Below are 22,222 nucleotides of genomic sequence, written 5' to 3'. Positions count from 1 at the left end.
CCGCGGTCACGTGATGCGGGCGAAACGTCACCTCCGGGGGCCCGCCACGCGCAGGCTGCGGGGGGGAGGGGGGCGGTTTGTTGTCCCAAGTCACTTCCGGTGACGCAGTTCCGGCCTGTCATGGCGGCGGAGCAGGGCGGGGCAGGTGGCGGGAGCCCCCCCGGGCTGGACCCGCTGCGCGGGGCGGGCGGCGAGGAGGAGCGGGAGGCCGACGGGCGCGGAGCGGCCCGGCCCCGGCCCCGGCCCCCGAGCCCGGGGCCGCTCCGCGAGGCCGAGGTCACCGTGGAGATCGGGGAGACCTACCTGTGCCGGCGGGCGGACGGGACCTGGCGTGAGAGACCCGCCCCGCGGCCCCCCCCGACCCCCCGCTCGCGATTCCCCCCCCCGCGGCGCGACCCCCCCGACCCCGCCCCTCGCAGTCCCCCCCCCGCGGCGCGACCCCCCCGACCCCGCCCCTCGCAGTCCCCCCCCCAAACCCTGCCCCTCGCAATCCCCCCCGACCCCGCCCCTCGCAGTCCCCCCCCCAAACCCTGCCCCTCGCAATCCCCCCCGACCCCGCCCCTCGCAGTCCCCCCCCCCGCGGCGCGACCCCCCCCCGACCCCGCCCCTCGCAGTCCCCCCCCCCGCGGCGCGACCCCCCCGACCCCGCCCCTCGCAGTCCCCCCCCCAAACCCTGCCCCTCGCAATCCCCCCCGACCCCGCCCCTCGCAGTCCCCCCCCCAAACCCTGCCCCTCGCAATCCCCCCCGCCCCCCGCGGCCCCCCGCCCCCCCGCTCGCGATTCTCCCCCCCCCCCGCGGCGCGACCCCCCCAGACCCCGTCCCTCCAGACCCCCCCCAGACCCCGTCCCTCGCAGTCCCCCTTCCCAAACCCTGCCCCTCACAGTCCCCCCGACCCCCCGCTCGCGATTCCCCACCGCGATTCCCCCCCCCTCGGCCCCCCCCGACCCCGCCCCTCGCAGTCCCCCCCAAACCCTGCCCCTCACAGTCCCCCCTGACCCCCGCTCGCGATTCCCCACCGCGATTCCCCCCCTCGGCCCCCCCCGACCCCGCCCCTCGCGATTCCCCCCCCCAAACCCTGCCCCTCACAGTCCCCCCGCCCCTCGCGATTCCCCACCGCGATTCCCCCCCCCAAACCCTGCCCCTGTACCCAGCCATGTGCCCACAGGACCTGGCATAAGGCCTTCCCCTCGCAATATGTCCCAGGCCCACCCCTGTTTCACTACACCAGTATAGACGGATATTAAGCGTCCCCTGTTTCAAGGAGTCGTGAGATTTAGGACATGCCTGCACAGAGATTTCATGGGGAAGCTATTGCAAAATAAGCCAGAGTGTAAATTTAAAGCGCAGCAATTATTCCCTACTAGCTCCATGGGTGGACGCTCTTGTTCCGCACTAAGAATGCTCTTCCCCCCGCCAGGGGGGCATGCCCTGAGTAGAGTGCTTGGTTACCCTTCAGCGGAACGGGGTTATCATTTTCAAGGACATACATCATTGCGCCTAACCGGTTCCTGCTCTCCACAAGCACCTAGGCTGGCGCTAACCTGGTGATTGCCTTGCAGACTCAGCCGAGGTCATCCAGTCACGACTCAACGAGCAGGAGGCTCGGGAGGAATACTACGTGCACTATGTCGGATGTGAGTGCAGCCCTGAGTTTTCTGTTCCTGGGGGGAGGGCTTAATGTAGGTGGCTATTTATTAGGCGCACTACGGTAGTGCCTAGGATTGTGGCGGTGTTAATTCCTTTCCCACCGTAGTTTATGTTCAGTAACTGCCTCATTTTCACCTTTAAAATGAGTCTCTCACCCATACCCCCCAAATTGATGGAGAATTAGCCTGCAGAACTCCCCGTTGCAGGATTTTCTTCTGTAGCATCTGAGATCTAAGGGTATGTCTACGCTGCTTGGCTTTGGGAGGGGTGTGGTTTCCAGAAGGCTAAAACACCTGGGGGTCAGGACTGCTTGGTTCCAGTGACCAGCTGTTGAGTGTTTGGGGACGTGGTGAAAAAGTCACTCTGCACCGTGAGGCTGGATAGACTTGTTCAAGGTTCCATCCTGTCCCCTTGCCCAACCCTAACCACAGTCAACCGGCGTCTGGATGAGTGGGTAGATAAGAACCGGCTGGCCCTCACCAAGACAGTCAAAGATGCGGTGCAGAAAAACACAGACCAGTACATGAACGAGCTGTCAGAGCAACCCGAGCGTAAGATCACCCGCAACCAGAAGCGCAAACATGACGAGATCAACCATGTTCAGAAGGTAAGTACATCAGGGGGTGCTGTGTGGCAGGGATTGGGGTTGTGGGGGCTCAGTAAGGGGTGCTCTCCTCTTGCAGTCAGTCCTGGACCCTGTGCAGTGCTAGGGGTGGAAGATTCAGTGAGGATTCAACTAAAGTCTGTGCTACAGCATAGAAATTACCTGATATTCTGCTGTTTTCCCACAGACGTATGCAGAGATGGATCCTACCACAGCTGCCCTGGAGAAGGAGCATGAGGCGGTGAGTGCCCCTGGGGCAATGGCATGGCCTGGCATCTAAATGGACAGGACCCTGGCTCCTTGCTCTGATCACTAACCTGGAGTGTCCTCCCTCCCTCTCCCCAATCCCAGATCACCAAGGTGAAATACGTAGATAAGATCCACATCGGCCACTATGAGATCGACGCCTGGTATTTCTCACCCTTCCCGGAGGATTATGGGAAGCAGCCCAAACTGTGGATCTGCGAGTACTGCCTGAAATACATGAAGTTCGAGAAGAGCTACAGGTACCACCTAGTAAGTAAGGACCAAGTCGCAGTATTGTCGGAGGGGGGGAGCCCAGGGCTGTGGGCTGGAGTTGAGGGGCAATGGTGTATCTGTTCGGGGAGAGGGGCAGCCGAGGGCTGGGGAGAGTGGGGGCAGGGTTTGGGTGGGGGAACTAACCCAGGGCTGGCATAGCAGGGGGCTGTGTGTGGGGATTGAGGGGCACCGGCAGCACTGTGTTGGCTTGGCCAGCGTCTGAGAGTTTCTCCGTCTCAGGGCCAGTGCCAGTGGAGGCAGCCCCCGGGGAAGGAGATCTACAGGAAGAACAACATCTCTGTCTATGAAGTGGATGGCAAAGATCACAAGGTGAGGCAGTGCTGCTGGCCATCCCATGTGTGGCCACTGGGGAATTCCCTGCCGCCACGGGACCTTTGTCCTTCTCCGAGGAGCCCAGTACGTCTCTGTCCAAACACAGGCTGCAGGGCTATAGATCAGAACTCCCCATCTGGGCCTGTCTAGCCTGTCCCCACCCGGGGCAGGAGCACCCCTGACATTCGGTTCCCCAGCAGAGATGCAGTCTCTCCGGCAGGGCCCACCTGAACCCATCCCACCCAGGACAGGGTCATCCCCAGCGGTCTGCTCCCCAGGGCTCCCCCGTTCTGGGCTCCCACTCCTTCCCTGTGGCTCACTGTTTGTCCTTGGTGCCCCAAGCTGGGCAAGTCCTGTGCTGTCTGATGATTGCTTTTCTCGTCCGTGCTCAGATTTACTGCCAGAACCTGTGTCTCCTGGCCAAGCTCTTCCTAGACCACAAGACCCTCTACTTTGATGTTGAGCCCTTTGTCTTCTACATCCTCACCGAGGTCGACAGGCAGGGCGCCCACATCGTCGGCTATTTCTCCAAGGTAACAGCCTGGAGCCCATGCTGAGAGGCCAGCATAGAGCATGGGAGCTGGGTTCTTCCTGTTTTCTTTCCCCAGCTCTGGGAGGGAAGTGGGGTCTAGTGGGTTAGAGCAGGAGGGCTGGGAGCCAGGACTCCTGGGTTCTATCCCCAGTCCTGGGATGGGAGTCAAGCGGATTGGGAATCGGAACAACCTTTTGTCAGTTTGCACCAATCCTCGCCCATTCTGCAGCGATTTTGGACAGATCTGAGTCATCTCTGAGCCCAGATGTGGAAAACTGTTTTCCCCCTCCTGTGCCAGTCTGTGCCCAGCCCCTCTCCACCTCGGTACGCTGCCCTGTCCTCCCCCACTCCTAGGAGCTCCGTTGTGGCTCTGCGGTAACCCTGTGTCTGTGCATTCTTTGTGCTCAGGAGAAGGAGTCTCCAGACGGGAACAACGTGGCCTGTATCCTCACCTTGCCCCCCTACCAAAGACGGGGCTATGGCAAGTTTCTCATCGCTTTCAGTGAGTAGCCCTGGTGTCTGCCTTTGTTGTGCTGTCGGCCATGTGTGCAATGAGTTGGTACGTTCTCGAATGGGAGTAACTGGCTTCCCTCTTGGGCAGCCAGGAAGTGAACTCCCTGCTGCCCCCTATAGGAGATCCCAGCAGCACAAGGTGAGGATGATTTCTGTCCTGAGACGCCCCTCTCCCCCCAACCTCATTGCACTCACACAGTTCCTGGAGGGGAATGGGGTAGGGTCCCTGCATGCCAAGGCTGGGGGCTCTGATCTCTCCCCACCCCCTTCTCCATGCCCATAGGCTACGAGCTGTCTAAGCTGGAAAGCACAGTGGGCTCCCCAGAGAAGCCCCTCTCGGACCTGGGCAAGCTGAGCTACCGGAGCTACTGGTCCTGGGTGCTGCTGGAGATCCTGAGGGACTTCCGAGGGACCCTGTCCATCAAAGACCTCAGGTGAGCGAGGGAGCGGGGCAGACCGCACCAGGGACTCGGATTGGAGAGCACGCCCCGTGGAGCCCTTTAGTGCTGCATTGGGGCCAGCCCTGACTGAGCGGGGAGAGCGCCCCCTGCTGAACCCCGCCCCACTCTCTGCAGCGCAGTACAGCGCCCCCTAGCGCTGCACTGGGGCCCGCTCTGCCTGCAAGGGGCTCGTACCCCTGACTGAGCCCCACACCCGCAGTTGTGTTCTCCCATCCAAGCCTTGAACCAGCCCTCCCTGTTAGCACTCAGCCCCCCCCCGGTACCACAGCTGCTGCCGACGCCTCTGCCCCCCCTTTCTTGTGCAGCCAGATGACCAGCATCACTCAGAACGACATCATCAGCACGCTGCAGTCCCTCAACATGGTGAAGTATTGGAAGGGGCAACACGTCATCTGCGTCACGCCCAGGCTGGTGGAGGAGCATCTGAAGAGCGCCCAGTACAAGAAGCCCCCCATCACAGGTACTGGGTGGGGGGTGGGACATGGGGCCTCTCCCCTCTGGGGGGCGCTGGCTCTGATCCCACCCGAGGGTGGGCGACTGGCTGGGGAGTGGGACAAGGAGCTTTCCCCCAGGAGGGGGCACCAGCTCTGATGCGGCCCTAAGCTTGGCGGGGGGACTGGCTGGCTCTTGGGGGTGGGGAATGGGACATAGGACTTTTTCCCCTGGAGGGAACATGGCCCCCTTTGGAAAGGCTGTTGAGGTCCCTGGCATGTTTCTACTCTGCGTGCGGTGGCCCAGAGAGCAGCAAAGCAGCATTAAACCCAGGGTTGTGAGTTCAATCCTTGAGGGGGCAACTTAGGGATCTGGGGCAAAAATTGGGGATTGGTCCTGCTTTGAGCAGGGGGTTGGATGACCTCCTAAGGTTCCTTCCAACACTGAGATTCTATGATTCTAAAGAATCTCATAAGTTCATACTCATCTCCACACAAACCAGTCCTTAAGCCCAAACACAATGCAGCCCTGTTAGAGGCCAGGGTATACACACCCCACTGAACATTCCTTGGCTGCGTTCAGGTTTCAGGCTTCTCTTGAAGCAGGACGTTGTTTTCCCAAGGGCAGGTGACAGGCACATCGGGTTATGTAACCAGAGGCTGGGAAAACTGCACTCTCAGCAAGCCAGCTCTCCACTTCCCTCTCTCCCAGGGAAAGCTCCAAGCTCTTCGCCGGCTGCAAATGCAGGGATCGCACACCCTTCACTGAAGTGCAACCACTCTGGGGTGGGACTTGCTGGCTAACAGCAACGCTGCACAGCTCACCCAGCTACCTCTGGGCTTGAAATGACAAAGTGGGATTGAAGGAGGAAGAAGAGGATGAATTTTGCTTGGAAACTGGACAAGAGACACTGATTATCCTGGAATCCCCTAATGCCATTGAAGAGTTGTGGAGCGACTGTTAAACAGCTGCCACACCAGAGATGGCTGCATTTCAGTGCCGGGTGAACCATGCCCCTGCAGTGTTGCTGTTACCCAGCTGCCTCACCCCAGAGCTCAGATCTGGGTGCGTGCTTCCACTGTGTTCCAACACCGACTGCTTTCCCACGGGTGCAGTTTGCTTCCCTGTGGTAACTGGCTGAGGGTTTGTATAGAGAGTATTTTTTGGGGTTCTTTATAAAATCACTGGAATAAACCTCTACTTGAAGTGCATTTATACAGCAGCCTTAATGAGAGTCCACCACTTCCCTGTAGCAGCCTTTAAAGAGCCAAAAAAGAATGGAGGGCTGGAGAAAGTGAGAGGCGTAAGGAGCGTGATCTCTTTAGCTTATCGAAAGAAGACCGAGTGGTGATTTGATCCTGGTGTAAAAGTACCTCCCTGGGGAGAAAATGCCGGGTGCTTACAGGCTCGTTAATCTAGTGGAGAAAGGCAGAACAAGAACCAAGGGCTGCAAGTTAAAACCAGACACATTCCAATTTGAAATAAGGAACCAGTTTTTAACAGTGCAGATATGAACTTTTGGAACCAACTTACACTGAGAATGGACCATCCTGATCTAGTCCGACCTGCAAATCGCAGACCACAGGACCTCGCCCAATAGCTCCCTAACCTCTGGTTGAGTTACGGAAGTCTTCAAATCGGGATTTAAAGATTTCAAGTGACAGAGAATCCACCATTGACACTAGTTTAAACCAGCAAGTGACCTGTGCCCCAAGCTGCAGAGGAAGGTGAAAAACCCCAGGTCTCTGCCAATCTGACCTGGGGGGAAATTCCTTCCCGACCCCAAATATGATGATCCCTTAGATCCTGAGCATGTGAGTGAGACCCACCAGGCAGAAAGAATTATCTGTAGTAACTCAGAGACCTCCCCATGTAGTGTCCTGTCACTGGCCATTGGGGATATTTGCTGGTAGCAGTTGCGGATCGGCTACATGCAGGCAGTGTCATGCCATCCCCTCCATAAACTCCCCAGGGCAATGGTGAAATGTCTGTTCCTTAATGGCTTCCAGTCCACACTAGGGGCTTTTCTTGAGGGTGCTTTAGTTGCTGGGTTTGACACAGGAGTGTGTAACAGGCTGAGAGTTGCTGGCTGGTGCTTGAGTGGAGATCGGACGGGCCCTTCTGGCCTGAAAGCAATGGAGGGTGGGGATGTTCATAGATTCTGGCAAACTCACCCCCTCCCCTTTTTCCCTCCTCAGTGGATTCCATCTGTCTCAAGTGGGCACCCCCCAAACACAAGCAGGCCAAGATCTCCAAGAAGTGAAGGAACGGTGGGACACAGGAGTCCAAATGACCCCTCAGTCACATGAGGATCTGGTCTGCACCCCGCCTGACCACAGAGCACCGGAGCAAACAACCAGCTGGAAGGGCTGGACGTTGTTCATTAGGCCAGCGGCGATTGAGCAGGGCTGGTGTCCTGTCCTGTCGCATCTCATTTCCCTTGAGCGTTGCATGGCAGAATAGGCCCACGGCTGAGCTTTGCCCTCCCGAACAGCACTAGTAAAGGGGGTTCCTCGCACCACTGCCAGTGTCTGCTGCCCCGCTAGTCAGTTGCGTGCTGCACTCTGGTCAATATCCCCTTGGTGGACTGGCTAATTTGTCCCTGGTGCGGGCTGCTGGGCAGCCAGCAGTTGAGTCTGGGGCAGGAGGTACTCAGCTGGCAGGGGAGGGGGAAGAGATGCCCAGGGTTGCTAATGGCAGGATGGCACTGCGTGTTCTCTGCTGGGCAAACATTCCCTGTCCAGTTGATCCCCTGGGCTTGCAAGATAGGGAAGCGGCACTGGGGGAAGGTACTGGGACAGCTGCACCAGGAGGCTGGAACAGGGCAGGGGCACTGTGAAAGTCCCTTCTAACGTACATTTAGCTCTGCCACCGTGCCCCTCCTGCCCTGAGCCGGGGTCTCGGGGAGGGGGCGAGCAGAATGCCATAGCCCTGACTTACCAGCCCACACACATATGCCACCGATGTGCCCCAGCTGCTGCAGGCAAAGCCCACTCTGGCCATGACGATGCCCCTTCTGCTAGGCCTCCTTGATGTGGGCATCTCCCCACTAGGATCTCAGCTGGGTCCCTTCCGGAACCTTTCACGCCCCAGCTGCCACCCTGCTGCTGGGGTTCTTCCCCCCGACCTGCCCCTTTGGCCTGCACTCCTTAGGCCAGGATTCCCTTCACCATCCAGTGCACCTCCTGCTACTGGCATCTCTGTCCCAGTTCTCTTGTCCCCCCTCCTCCACTGCTGGGATCCCTCCCTGATCTCCCATTCCAGAGATCCTGGGATCCCCACAAGGGACTGGAGGAATGTCTGCTGAGTTTGGCTGGTCTCAAGTCAGTTCTTGAACCCCCACCCCCACAAAGCCAAGCTCTGCATGGGGCAGATGTGTATGGGATTCTCCCAGGGCCGGGACACCCCAGTCTAAGGATACACAGAGGATACTGTCTCGGGCCTCTTCCCTCAGCACCAATCTCGCACTCCTCCAATTCCGAGGCTGGCGCCACCAGCTGGAGGTGCAAGTAAGCGTTGCTGCCGGGGGGCTGGAGCGTGGGGGAACGGTTGGCGCCGACAGCCCCCAAGCCAGTCCCCACAGCTTCCCTGCCCTCTTACTCGCTGCCTACAGGTGTATTTTTTTCTGTTTTAAGAAGTGTATTTTTCATAAATAAAAAGGAAAAGTGTGAACAACCCATGTCTGTCAGGAAGTCTGCCTGGGAATGGTCACACACAGGGTATGGTGCACAGTTTAGCAGGATTGCCCCGGGGTGGGGAATCCTGGCAGGTGCACAGTGTGGGGAGAACAAGCTTTGAGGGGGATCAGGGAGGGATCCTAGCACTGGGGCACACAGGCTGGGCTAGGGATCCAGGCAGGTGGGAAGCACAGGCTTGGAGGGATCCTGGCAGTGAGGGAGGCCAAACAGAAATTCATTCCGGGCTGTATTCAGCCTCCCCATCTCTGTCCCAGCCACTCCCCTAAGAGTTAAAACCTCCCCACACCCAGCCTGCTCAGCGCAGGTGCCTCCCCACTGAGGCGCCTCTCCCTGACCCTGCCAGTAGGTTCCTTGGAGCGCGTCCAACCCGGATTCACCGAGTGTATTAGCACTGCCCAGCCCTGGATTAACTGTTCCCAACACCCAACCTCTTGGCCAGCAAACAAGCTTTAGCCAGATTTGGCCCATCCTTTGCTTTGTGGGGCAGGGCTCCTATAACTGAGTTCTGGGTGTCTAGACACCTGGGTTCCAGCCCCAGCTCTGGGTGGGAAGCGGGGCTGGGAGCTTGGATTCATGGGTTCTAGGCCCAGCTCTGGGAGAACATAAGAGCAGCCAGACTGGGTCAGACCAAAGGTCCATCTAGCCCAGTGTCCTGTCTTCTGAGAGTGGCCAGTGCCAGGTGCCCCGGGGGAATGAACAGAACAGGGAATCATCAAGTGATCCATCCCCTGTCACCCATTCCCAGCTTCTGGCAAACAGAGGCTAGAGACTCCATCCTGGCTAATAGCCATTGATGGACCTATCCTCCATGAATTTATCTCATTCTTTTTGGAACCCTGTTATGGTCTTGGCCTTCACAACATCCTCTGGCAAGGAGTTCCACAGGTTGACTGTGAGTTGTGTGAAGAAATACTTCCTTTTATTTGTTTTAAACCGGCTGCCTATTCATTTCATTTGGTGATCCCTAGTTCTTGTGTTATGAGAAGTAGTAACAAGCACTTCCTCATCTACTTTCTCTACACCAGTCATGATTTTATAGACCTCAATCATATCTCTCCTTAGCTGCCTCTTTTCCAAGCTGAAAAGTCCCAGTCTTATTAATCTCTCCTCAAAGGGAAGCTGTTCCATACCCCTCATCATTTTTGTTGCCCTTTTCTGAACCTTTTCCAATTCCAGTATATCTTTTTTGAGATGGGGCGACCACATCTGCACACAGTATTCAAGATGTGGGCGTACCATGGATTTATATAGAGGCAACATGATATTTTCTGTCCTATTATCTGTCCCTTTCTTAATTATTCCCAGCATTCTGTTCACTTTGGATGCCAGGGTTCTAGGCCCGGCTCTGGGAGGAGAGCAGGGTTTAGTGGTTAGAACAGCACAAAACCCTTTTTTTAAAAAAACAACAGAGCCTTTCCCATAATACAGGGCTAATACCCTCTTTATTAAACGCTTCATCTGGAGTCAAACAGCCCTTCCATACCCCACCCGATTTAGAACAAGCAGGAGGTCTGGCCTTATGCCCCAGATAAAAGACAGGCAGACACAGTCCCATGTGCTAACAGTCCCTTGCTCACGCGTGTGATGAACTCCGATCCCTTTAGAACCTGCCCTCACTCAGTGACTCTCCAGAGGTGGAAAAACCAGCTCTGCTGGTGCCACCTGGCCCAGCCCTGGGGGTTCGGCTGACGTTAAGGAGCCGAGAGTGTCCTGCCAGACGTGTCACATTAGAGCCCAGCGGCTTGACTCACGCCAGGACTGAAACCCGGCTGTTTCTGCGTGACACAGGTGTAAGGACGAGGGGAACGTTTCCCAGAGCACCCCTCTTCTGGGGCCAATCTGCCTCCTCCCAGAATCCTTTGGGGACAACCACAGGCAAAGGGCTGCCAGGGCAGGTACATTGAAAATAGCTTTGTGGGGAGGGGAAGTAGGGGCAAAATCCAGTTCTACTGGGGTATCTGCCACCAAGTCACTATGACAACAGTGGCGGATCCCGTGCCCCCAAGTTCCCCTCCCCCCCTTGCATCTCTACACTTGGGAGTTGGCGAGGGTGGGGTTACCCAGCCTGGACCAGGCTCAGAAAGGCCCAGCAGAGCAGCCAGGGGGCCAGGAGATGAGCAGCTGCCCTGGAGCACAGCCCTTCCTCAGAGACTGGCTCCAGATCCACCCTCACGTCGCTCAGCTCCACTTCTGGGATGGTCTCCTTGATCCAGGCAGCATGGGCTGAGGCGCGGGTATAGACGCCGGGCCGGTTGGCAGCCCCACATGCATCCCCCCAGCTCACCACTCCGGCTAGCAGCCAGACACTACCCACTTTGCAGGAGAGGGGTCCCCCGGAGTCGCCCTGGAAAAATCAGGGTGGGAAGAGGGAGATTGGGAGCTTGTTAGGCTGCCCTAGGCAGTGTCGTGGTGACAGAACCAGGCCTGGGAACAGGGGTCGGGGAGCTGCCTACTGCTAGGGCCCTGATTCTCCCAGAGTGGGGCCCTGGGGGGGGTCAGAGCGAGGCTGGAGGCATTGCGTGACCCCGGATGCCAGAGCGAGGCTCAGGGGCTGGCGTGAGCCTCGATCCCAGAGCGAGGCTTGGGAGAGGTTTGCAGGACCCTGTTGGCCAAAACTTAAGGGGTCTGCAGGACCGGAGGCAGAAATGACGTTGCCGTGAACAGGGCTGCTGCCAGCTCGGTGCCCTGGTCGTGACAGAGCAGCACAACACAGGACACAAACGGGGACAATAAGGGGATGGGGCGGGAAACCAAGTCTTTGAAATCTTGGGACCATCCTGCTCAGTTTGGGAGGGGGGCAGGATGCCCCTGGACTGCCATCAGGGGTGGAGTCTCATGCTGAGCTGACCTTGAGAGTAGGGGCGCTATAGGGCAGGGAGTACATGAAGTAGCAGACAGAAGAACAGCAGGCTGGAAGCGAGGACGTGGGAGGTAGCGTGGTCCAGTGGCTTGTTGGGGGAGATTGGCCGGGGCCACTCAGGATGGGGCTGGATGCCATCATAGGGGCCAGGCCGACTGGTGGTGTTGGGGCACAGCCCCTCTTCCGAGACTGGCTCCTGATTCACGCGCACGTCGCTCATCTCCACCGCCGGGATGATCTGTTTAATCCAGGCTGTGTGGGCCGAGGTGCGGGTGTAGATGCCAGGCCGGTTGGGGGACCCGCACGCGTCCCCCCAGCTCACCACCCCAGCTAACAGCCAGGCACTGCCCACACGGCAGGACAGGGGTCCCCCGGAGTCACCCTGGAGGAACAGGGTGGGGAGAGGGAAATGGCATTAGGAGGGGGATTGGTGGGTGAAGTGGGATACAACTGGCTGGTTACGACAAAGCTTAGCCATGGTGGGTGGAGCCTGGCAGAGTGGGGGTGGGGGCCTTGAGGTTAAAGGTCAAGGAGTGGCACCTAAGCCCAGAAGAGATAGGAAATCTACGGCCCAGTCATTGGGCCAGTGCTCATAGTACCCAGCGCTGACTCCCAGTAGCCCCACCCTTAGTGCCATGGACAGATGGACCCCCAGCACCCCGCTCACCTGGCAGGCGTCCTTCTTGCCCTCGGCGTAGCCCGCACACATCATGTCGTCCTGGATCACGTGGGGATCCGCTGGGTTGGCGTTGATCTTGTAGAGGCAGCGGCAGGTCTCCAGCCCAATCAGGGGCACCTCCAGCTGCTGCAGGGTTTTGGGACTGGGCAGGCTGACTGCATGGGGGGAAAGAAATCAGCCAAGTCCGGGTGGGCAGCTGACTCCTCACTCAGGTGGGGGGAAAGGGAGCCACCAGGGGGCGCTGTGGTGTGGGGAATGGGCCAAGAGACTCACTCCACAGCAGTCCAGGCTCTAAGCCAGGCTTAGTGGGGAGCGGGGAGTGATGTGAGTCCAGATCCCAGAGCGAGGTTCAGGGAGCTGGTCGGGCCCTAGAATCCTCCCTGCAGTGTCAACTGAACACACAATTCACCTGCACTTCCTCTCCAAAATTGTTGGCCGCTGTTATCCAGCTGCCCCACCCCAGACACAGCTGCATCCCCAGGTGCGACATCATTACCCAGCTGCCTCGCCCCAGAGGTGGCTGTGTTAACCCTTCACTCACCAGAAGTAAGCACATTCCCCCAGCCAGTCACAGTGCAGGTCATGCCGCTAGGGAAGCTGACGGAAGCGGACGGCAGGCAGATGGGGCGAATGCTACGCGTGTAGGATACGGGCGTTTTCAATTTCACCAGCGCAAGGTCCCCGCCGGAGCCCTCATCTGTGTAGTCGGGGTTCTTGATGGCCTGCTCCACCCCAACCACCATGATGTCAGCCAGGAGGTTGGACAGCTGGAAGGCTCCGAGCGTCACCTCATAGTTGGCGATGGGGTTTTCCCTGCAAGGTAGGGGAGAGAGACATAGGTCTTCAGCAAGGAGAGAAGCCAGCACCTCAGGCTGCAGAAAGCTTCAACTAATGGGGAATCTCCCTTAGATAGCAGCAGTGTAGGGGCAAGGAAACATGCCATGCGGGGGCAGATTCTATGTTGTGGAGGGTAGAGGTACACACACACATTGGGAGTGGGGTCGAGTGGGACGGATATGGGAATCAGGACTCCTGGGTTCTGATTCTATCCTCGTTCTGGGAGGGGAGTCTAGGTGCTTAGAGATGCGGGGGTTGGGAGTCAGGACTCCTGGATTCTAACTCTGGTTCTGGTAGGAGAGTGGGGGCAGCTGGGAGTCTGTCCATAGAAACCCAGTCAAACAGATGTAGGGTCAGAAATGGATGGAAGATACAGGCTCCTCCTTACTAGCCCCCCTGACCCCGGTAACACTCAGAGCCTGGCCCAGCCCAGATGACCCCCTCCGTGCCCTGTACTTACGGTGGGAAGCAGTGTGCTGCGGTGATCACCCACTGGGGGGAAATGAGGGAGCCGCCACACACATGAACACTCTGAAAATTCAGGCTGACCTGCCAAGGCCACTGCCCGGCCTGCGCATCTGTGCCCCCCACAATCCGGCCCATGGAAACAGATCCACATGTTCCTGCAGGGGAGCAGAGCAGCAGTGAATGAACCAGAAACAGCCCCTTAGTCTAACCACTAGGTCCCACTCCTCTCTAAAAACTGGGGCTAGAACTCAGGAGTCCTGACTCCCTGCTCCATCCCACTAGACCCCACTCCCAGCTGGGAACAGAACCTGCGAAGCCCACGTTTCAGCCCCAAACATATTTTTGTTTGTTTTGGGGTTTTGGTTGCTCAGCTTGTCCACAAACACCTACATTTTCTGTCGAGAACAGACTTTTTTGAAGAAAAAAAAAAAAGTTTTGTTGAAAACTCAATTTTTGCCATCAAAAAAGTTTGGAGACCCTCTTCACCACAACTTCCCAACACAGATGTAACCCAGACGAAGGGCTTGTCTACACTTGAAAGGCTACAGTGGTGTAGACGCTACCTAGACCAATGGGAGAGTCTCTCCCATCGCTGTACTTAATCCACCTCCCCAAAAGGCAGCAGCTAGGTCAATGAAAGAATCCTTCTGTCGACGCAGTGCTGTCTATACCAGGGGTTGGGTCAGTTTAACTATGTCGCTCGGGGTGTGGATTTTTCACGTCCCTGGTGGAGGTAGCTGGGTGGACCTAACTTTTTAATGTAGACCTGACCCCTAAGGGAGGATAGATGTTCATTCCCTTTCCCCTCTGGGGGGCACCATCATTCCCACTAGCGGCTGGCTCACATATGAGGTTAATGAGCCTACAATAGCTGCAAGTCAAGGGAGCTGCTCCCTTAGCTTCACTGGTAGCAGCTCATGCCTTAAACGCAGGAGATGGTGGGCTCAGATCCTCCTCCCATCACTATGGGGGCTGGTTATACTGAACACAAATATCCCCTAGAGATGCTGACACATGGCCACACAAATAACCACCGAGGAAAATGACACTGGCTGAAGACATGACTGAAGGGCGGGTTGTGGGAAAACGATCTGGAGGAGAAAAGCGACCAGCTGTCCGTACGGGACGCGTTCCCAGCCAGATCTTTACCTGATTGTCCGGAGGTCTCCTGTACACCTGTTCAGAGGAGGAAAAAAAGAGGCACCATCAGGAATGCATCCCAGGACAACATGCATCAGCCCCAGGGCCACTGAAACGAAGCATCTCAGGGATAATTGGGAAAGGGGCATCTCCATTTCTGATGGGGGAATAGATGGTCAGATTTCCGGGATAGGGCCCACACAGTAGGCAATAATAAAGATATATAGCAATCAAGTCATAGCTAAGCTCTTCCTGCTAAATTTCACTCCCCTCCCAGAGCCAAGGGTAGAACCTAGGAGTCCGGACTCCAAGCCCACCCTGCTCTAACCCACTAGATACCTCTCCCTTCCCAGAACCAGGGCTAGAATGCAGGAGTCCTAGCAGACGGAGGGAAGAGCGCCATCTTCTGAGCCGGGAAAACCAAGGCCCCTGGGTTTCTCCGAGCTGTCCACGTGATACAGCCGCGTCACTGCAGCCTGGCAGGGTTATTCCCTTTGGCCTTGTCTCTGTCTCCCAGCCCGTGCCACCTCCTTTCCCAGGAACTGCTCCCTGTTCAGAGGAAGGGCCCTGGTCTGCCAGCGTCATTCCAGATTCTTCCGCGAGTAGGCAAGTTGTCAGTTTCACTTCTCAAGGCTCTGCCTGACTCAGGGGAACGGGACACAGGGACTTTTCCCTCTACGGGGCGCTGGCTCCGATCCAGCCCCAGGGCAGAGCAACTGACTGCCTCAAGGCAGTGGGGAATGGGACACGGGGCCTTTACCCTGCTTGGACCCGTATTGCCCTAAAACCACCCAACCCGATGTCCCATTCGGTGAAGCGAATTTGACAGGTCTCAGCCCAGTTCCCAGCAGGCCACAAGAGCCAGCCTCAGCCAGGGGCTCGATGGGCCACATACACCCATCTTCTTCGCTCCCCACAGAGAGGGTGCTTCGGATTTAATATCACCTCAAGTGACCTGCATTAGCCTGGGACCCAGTCATGGACCAATAGGTATTTGTGGCTGTCTGTCCGCCCAACATTCCTCCAGCCTGTGCAGAGAGGCTAAATATAGAGCCAGACCTGCAGGACAGGTTACTTCTTCTGCTAGAGGAACCTGAGCCAGCTTCAGAGACACTGGCAGGGGCAGTGGGAGCCTGGCTCAGCCCTGGGACAACATTAGACATGACCCAACCCAACCCACAGGCTGTACCTCCACTAGGTTCTGTGCCGTTACCCCAGGGAGCCACAGCCTTGCACTGGGCATGGGGGCAAATCAGAAGGCTGGATTCTCTGTGTAACCCTAGGACAGGGGCCAGGCTCACACAGACCTTTGCTCACATACCTCAGCCATGGGAACATCTCCCATTCCCTGCTCCCTGTCCCGAGCCAGCCAGTTCCCCCTCCCTGGGGCCAGATCTGAGCCAGCACCCCCTAGAGAAGAAAGGCCTCCTGTCCCATCCCCTGCCCCCAAGACTCAGCCAGCCACAGTATGCACCCGATGAAGTGAGCTGTAGCTCACGAAAGCTTATGCTCAAATAAATTGGTTAGTCTCTAAGGTGCCACAAGTCCTCCTTTTCTTTTTGCCCCCACCCTGTGGCTGGATCAGAGTCACTGCCCCCTAGCGGGGCAAGGCCCGGTGGCCCATTCCCTGTTCCTGGCCACCCAGAGCCCTATTGCTTGCTGCATTCAGAACTAGGAGTAGACATAGCCTGCTGGGGGGTTGGAGGGGGAGGTCAGATGTTCATGTTTGTAGTTTACAGCCCAGGTGCCACCCAAGCTGACCACAGACACTCACACAATGCAGGGGCTGATGGGCCATTTGCTGGTGTGCCTTGGGTTTCAGGGCCTTTCACACAGTGTCTGATTACAGGGAGTTTCAGGTGAACCTTAGGGAGTTTCACAGTCTCCCAAATACTGTTTGTACAAGGAGACAAAGGGGACTGGCAGGCTCAGGAGGTCTGGCAATGGGGCCTTTCATCCATATCCCTCTGCTCCAACCCACTAGGCCCCACTCCCCTCCCCGTGCTGGGAATAGAACCCAGGAGTCCTGACTGCTAGTCCCTCCTGCTCTAACCGTTAGAGTTCACTTCCTCCAAAAGAGCTGGGAACAGACCCCAGGAGCCCTGCTGGCTTCTGATTTCATGCAAACCTTTCCAGCCCGACAAAACCGTTTCCTAAATCAGGATTAACCATTCCCCCCCCACACATACACACAAAAACCTGGATAACTCAGACCAGGGAAACCTGCCCTGCAGGAATGTACAAATCCTCAAACCAATCAACTGGCAGGTGCTTTTCACTCGCATCACACCCACCCACCACACAAGGCCCACACATCCTGCAGAAATGCGCATACCCACTGCGTGACACACCCACCCACCCCTGTAACAGTACACAAATGTCACCGGACACACACACACAGCGCATACCACACCTGTAACACAACCCAGGCATCACACATTGGAACACACCACGCGGGCATCACACAGACACCCACAACAACACCCACCCCACATACAGGATCACACAGACCCACTCACCCATAACCCCCCCCCCCGCCCCACACACAGGTGATTTTCAGCCCCATGTTGCGCTCCTCCCCAGAACAATTTGCATAGTGGGGGTGCTGAGCGCCATTGAACTCTGTATATAATGGGAACCACTTGAAGCCAGGGGGTGCGGCAGCACAACCAGCACCCCTAGTTCCAGCATCTATGGCCCTGGGGCACCAAAGGGCGCCCTGAGACCCAGTCCCGCCCAGGTCCCAGCCCCGCAGCGCCGTGCAGGGCGGAGGACCTGGGACCTTGAGCTGGGCGACCGGGACAGAGGGACTCGGAGAAGGAAGGAGCAAAGGAAAGAGGGGAGGGGGGAGAAAGAGATTTGGAGAGAGGCAGAAGGGGGGTTTGGGGAACCAGAGAAGAGGGGGTTTGGGGAACCAGAGAAGAGGGGGTTTGGGGAGAGGCAGAACAGGGGGTTGGGGAACCAGAGAAGAGGGGGTTTGGGGAGAGGCAGAAGGGGGGGTTGGGGAACCAGAGAAGGGGGGGTTTGGGGAACCAGAGAAGGGGGGGTTTGGGGAGAGGCAGAACAGGGGGTTGGGGAACCAGAGAAGAGGGGTTTGGGGAGAGGCAGAAGGGGGGGGGGTTGGGGAACCAGAGAAGAGGGGTTTGGGGAGAGGCAGAAGGGGGGGTTTGGGGAACCAGAGAAGGGGGGTTTGGGGAGAGGCAGAAGGGGGGGGGGGTTTGGGGAACCAGAGAAGGGGGGTTTGGGGAGAGGCAGAAGGGGGGGGGGTTGGGGAACCAGAGAAGAGGGGTTTGGGGAGAGGCAGAAGGGGGGGGGTTGGGGAACCAGAGAAGGGGGGTTTGGGGAGAGGCAGAAGGGGGGGGTTGGGGAACCAGAGAAGGGGGGTTTGGGGAGAGGCAGAAGGGGGGGGGGGTTGGGGAACCAGAGAAGAGGGGTTTGGGGAGAGGCAGAAGGGGGGGGGTTGGGGAACCAGAGAAGGGGGGTTTGGGGAGAGGCAGAAGGGGGGGGTTGGGGAACCAGAGAAGAGGGGTTTGGGGAGAGGCAGAAGGGGGGGGGGTTGGGGAACCAGAGAAGGGGGGGTTGGGGAGAGGCAGAAGGGGGGGGAGGACAGGGGTCGAGCGGCCCCGCCCGCACTCACCCAGGCTGAGGAGGAGGCAGAGCAGCGCCCCCAGGGGCGCCCCCATCTCCCGGGCGGGCGGCGAGGGGTCCCGCTGGCGGAGCTGAGCGGCGGGCAGGTGCGCGGTCTCCACACGGGCGGGGACACTGGGACGCGGCGCTCGCTCCCTCCCCTTTTCACGGCGCCCGGTGCCAGGGAAGCGGCCCAACCTGCCGCTCAGGGATCCACCTCCCGCCCGGGCCCGCCCCCGGCCCCGCCGGCCCCGCTCGGTCACCGCCCCCTCCCGCTGTTATTGTAGGGTCTCCTCTTACACTGCACACATGGCTCCGTTGTAGGGTTTCTCTTTCCATTGCACTGCACATGCTTGTTATTGTAGGGTCTCTCCTTGCCCTGCTCTGTTAGGGAGAGCTCAGCGGTTTGAGCATTGGGCTGCTAAACCCAGGGTTGTGAGTTCGATCCCCGAGGGGGCCATTTAGGGATCGGGCAAAAATCGGGGATGGGTCCTGCTTTGAGCAGGGGGTTGGACTAGGTGACCTCCTGAGGTCCCTTCCCACCCTGAGATTCTATGATTGTAGGGTCTCCTCTTACACTGCACATATTGCTCGCTTGTTGTAGGGTCTCATCCCATTGCACACCCCCACCCCACCCCCCTGTTACTGTAGGGTCTCCCCTTGCAGGGCACACACTGCCTTGATATTTGTAGGGCCTCTCAGTACCTTGCACACATTGCTCAGTAGTTGTAGGGTCTCTCCTTCCATTGCACATGCCACCTTGTTATTGTGGGGACTCCCATCAGACGCCTCTGTTATGGTAGGGTCTCTCGGTGAGTCCCGGGACATTCCTGGCTCTGTTTTCACGATCCATTAATGTGAGGCTGACTCACTCTCCTGGGCCGGAAGGGAAAAATTGTTTCCTGCCTTGATGCACGTGAGCCATGTCCCGCTCACCTCATCAGCACCCCAGGGCTGGGGCCCCGCTGCACGGGCAGGGTCACTACTGACAGGCCAGCCAGGCCCTCCATCCCCCTTCCACAGCCCTGCCAGGCTGCCTGGGGCGCTGGGCCCTTCGCACTGTGCTGGGGAGGGAGTGGGGGAAGCTGGGTGGGCGGGCGAATCGGGTGTGGAATGTAGCATGTATGTATGAACGGGATGCGTGTGTGACTGAGGGGTGTATGGATGAATGGGGGTGTGGATGAATGGGGGGGGGTGAATGCACTGTGTATGCATGAATGGTGTGTGTGTTTGTGAATGCAGTGTGTATGTATGAATGGAGGCTGAATGAAGTATGTATGAATGGGATATCTGTGTGTGTGTGTGTGTATGAATTGGATGTGTGTGTGTTTGAATGCAATGTGTATATATGAGTGGGTATGTGTCAATGCAGTGTGTGTGTATGAACTGGATTTGTGTGTGTCTGAATGCAGTGTGTGTGTATGAATGGTGTGAGTGAATGGGATATGTGTGAATGCAGTGTGTGTCTGAATGCAGTGCGTGTGTATGAATGGGATGTATGTGTGTTTGTGTATGAATGCAGTGTGTGCGTGTGAAATTGGATGTGTGTGTGTGTGAATGAGGTGTGTGTGAATGCAGTGTGTGTGTGTATGAATTGGACGTGTGCGTGTGAATGCAGTGTGTGATATGAATGCAGTGTGTGTATGAATTGGACGTGTGTGTGAATGCAGTGTGTGATATGAATGCAGTGTGTGTATGAATTGGACGTGTGTGTGAATGCAGTGTGTACGTATGAATGGGAGTGTGTGAATGGGATGTGTGTGTGTGTGTGAATGCTGTGGGGGGACGGGGGAGGAGCTGCTGGTGTCAGTGTGTATGCGATGTGTGCACTTCCTTTCCCAGGGCCCCTGGGCTGGGCGCAGGGAGGGAAGGTGCTAATTGGGCTCAGCAGGGGGTGGGTTGGCTCTTTTCACACCTGCCCTCGGGATGAAAACCCTGATCCATGGGGAGGGGGATCCTTCAGACCCTCCCCCACACCCCACTTCCTTTGGGCTGGAGCGTGTGAATGACCTTAACACTGGGACAGGGAGTGAATGAAGCTATGAGGTCAGGGCTGGCCCCACAGCTCCCAGGTGGCGCTTGGGGGCGCTGTGCTGCGGGCAGCAGGCTGGGGGCCTTCGCCTGGCTCCCCCTAGAGTTTGACAGTATCTATTGCACCTACTCCTTTTGGCAACTGCAACTTTGCTGGCGACCGCAACCATTAGGGGCAACCCCATTGCGGTGACATTTCTCCTCTAGACCAAAACAGTCTGCTAGTGTGATGAGCTGGGTGGGTTTATCCTAGGTCAGCAAGGGTGTGGTGAGTGTGTTTGTGGTTTTCCAGGGCATCCAGCCAATTTGAAAGCCCACGAGGCAAAAGCACAGATCGGTAAGGGGAAAGCCAAGCAAATGTGTCGTTAAATGAGCTGTTAAAATCGCCTTCGCCTGAGAGGAACACCGTTCAACTCAACTAACTGGACTCAGGGGTGTGTGGGAACTAGATATGAGCTTTTCACTTTTAGGAAAGCTGGGGGGATATGTGACAAGGCCCCGTATCCTTTCCCTACCCCCAACAACCAACCCTGGCAGGGTTGCCAACCCTTCAGGATTGTCCTGGTGTCTCCAGGAATCCAAGATTAATCTTTCATGAAAGATTCTGTCATGTGATGAAACCTCCAGGAATAAATTAACAATCCTACCTCTGGCCCAGCCAAGCCCTCCACACTGGGGCTGGATCAGAGCCCATTCTCCCTAGAGGGAAAAAGCCACATCTCCCATTCCCTGTCTCCCTAAGCCAGCCAGTCCCACCAGCCTAGGACTGGATTGGAGCCAGGGCCCCCTGGAGGGGAAAGGCCCTATGTCCCGTTCCCCACCCTGCAAAGCCAGCTGCTAATGTCTTCCCCCACTCTGGGGCCTTATTGGACCGCTGTCCCTAGGTTGAAGTCTCTGTTCTTATCTGCCTCCAAGCATAAAGTCTGGAACAGGTGAATAGGTAACTAGTTAGCGTCATTGGAGCCGGTTTAGCTGCCCTTGATAAGTGAGGCAGGAATGCACTCCAGTGGCTTTTATCAAGCAGTGATCTGTGAAGAATGTGACATTATCTAAGGGGGATGGGGGTATGAATAGTTGCCAGGGAATGAATGCACACAGGTTCCTGCAGCGCTTCTCATGGACAGGTGACACACAATGGCTGGGCACACGCACACAGGGCCCCAGATCCCGGCCTCTCTGAGTTTCGGTGGCTGGAGTTTATGGGCTGGAAAAACTGATCACGGATTTGGGGTTGGGGGCTGAAGAGGGCACCCCTGGACAAGCTCGCACGGCCAGCGCAGAGTGGAGTCAGGATGCCTGGGTTCTGTCCCCAGCCTTAGGCCTCGGAGGGGAGTGAGGTCTAGTGGGGTGGATCAGGGTGGGGCTGGGAGTCAGGATTCCTGGGTGTTATCCCCAGCTCAGGGAGGGGGGTGGGATCTAGTGGGTTAGAGGAGCAGGGCTGGGGTTTCTGGAAGGGGAGCGAGGTAGTGCAGGGGGAGCTAAAGGTACAGGATTCCTGGGTTCTAGCCCTGGTCCTAGCAGGGGAGTGGGATCTAGTGGATTAAAGCAGGGGAGGCTGGGAACCAGGATTCCTGGGTTCTGGCCCTGGCCCTAGAAGGGGAGTGGGATCTAGTGGATTAAAGCAGGGGAGGCTGGGAACCAGGATTCCTGGGTTCTGGCCCTGGCCCTAGAAGGGGAGTGGGATCTAGTGGATTAAAGCAGGGGAGGCTGGGAACCAGGATTCCTGGGTTCTGGCCCTGGCCCTAGAAGGGGAGTGGGATCTAGTGGATTAAAGCAGGGGAGGCTGGGAACCAGGATTCCTGGGTTCTAGCCCTGGCCCTAGAAGGGGAGTGGGATCTAG

The 22,222-nt window shown here is 57.5% G+C and overlaps 2 protein-coding genes across 5 annotated transcripts; one reads left to right on the top strand and one right to left on the bottom strand.

The window, feature by feature from the left end:
* Positions 1-109: 109 nt before the first annotated feature.
* KAT8 (lysine acetyltransferase 8) lies at positions 110-8,717 on the top strand. The gene is made up of 11 exons (XM_084632139.1): positions 110-331; positions 1,561-1,635; positions 2,080-2,255; positions 2,440-2,493; positions 2,604-2,768; positions 3,012-3,101; positions 3,497-3,637; positions 4,045-4,138; positions 4,433-4,583; positions 4,916-5,070; positions 7,241-8,717. Exons 1-11 carry the CDS (start codon positions 121-123, stop codon positions 7,303-7,305), a joined length of 1,377 nt encoding a protein of 458 aa, XP_084488265.1. The 5' UTR covers positions 110-120; the 3' UTR covers positions 7,306-8,717.
* Positions 8,718-10,153: 1,436 nt separating this feature from the next.
* Positions 10,154-19,200, bottom strand: LOC311522672 (prostasin-like). 4 transcript variants are annotated; one of them, XM_084632153.1, is made up of 7 exons: positions 19,057-19,200; positions 14,734-14,760; positions 13,577-13,739; positions 12,821-13,092; positions 12,268-12,434; positions 11,589-11,982; positions 10,952-11,084 (listed from the first exon to the last, which is right to left on the bottom strand). In XM_084632153.1, exons 1-6 carry the CDS (start codon positions 19,103-19,105, stop codon positions 11,605-11,607), a joined length of 1,056 nt encoding a protein of 351 aa, XP_084488279.1. In that variant the 5' UTR covers positions 19,106-19,200; the 3' UTR covers positions 10,952-11,084; positions 11,589-11,604. The 4 variants fall into 4 exon arrangements, with proteins under 4 accessions (XP_084488281.1, XP_084488278.1, XP_084488280.1 ...); XM_084632155.1 differs by lacking the exon at positions 11,589-11,982 and having other exon boundaries at positions 10,154-11,084; positions 19,057-19,191; XM_084632152.1 differs by having other exon boundaries at positions 10,943-11,982.
* Positions 19,201-22,222: the final 3,022 nt, after the last annotated feature.

Source organism: Lepidochelys olivacea (genome assembly GCF_965140295.1).
Source record: "Lepidochelys olivacea isolate rLepOli2 genome assembly, chromosome: 6".
NCBI lineage: Eukaryota > Metazoa > Chordata > Testudines > Cheloniidae > Lepidochelys > Lepidochelys olivacea.
The sequence above is the reverse complement of the archived record's forward strand: the minus strand, read 5'-3'. Positions and strand labels throughout refer to the sequence as shown.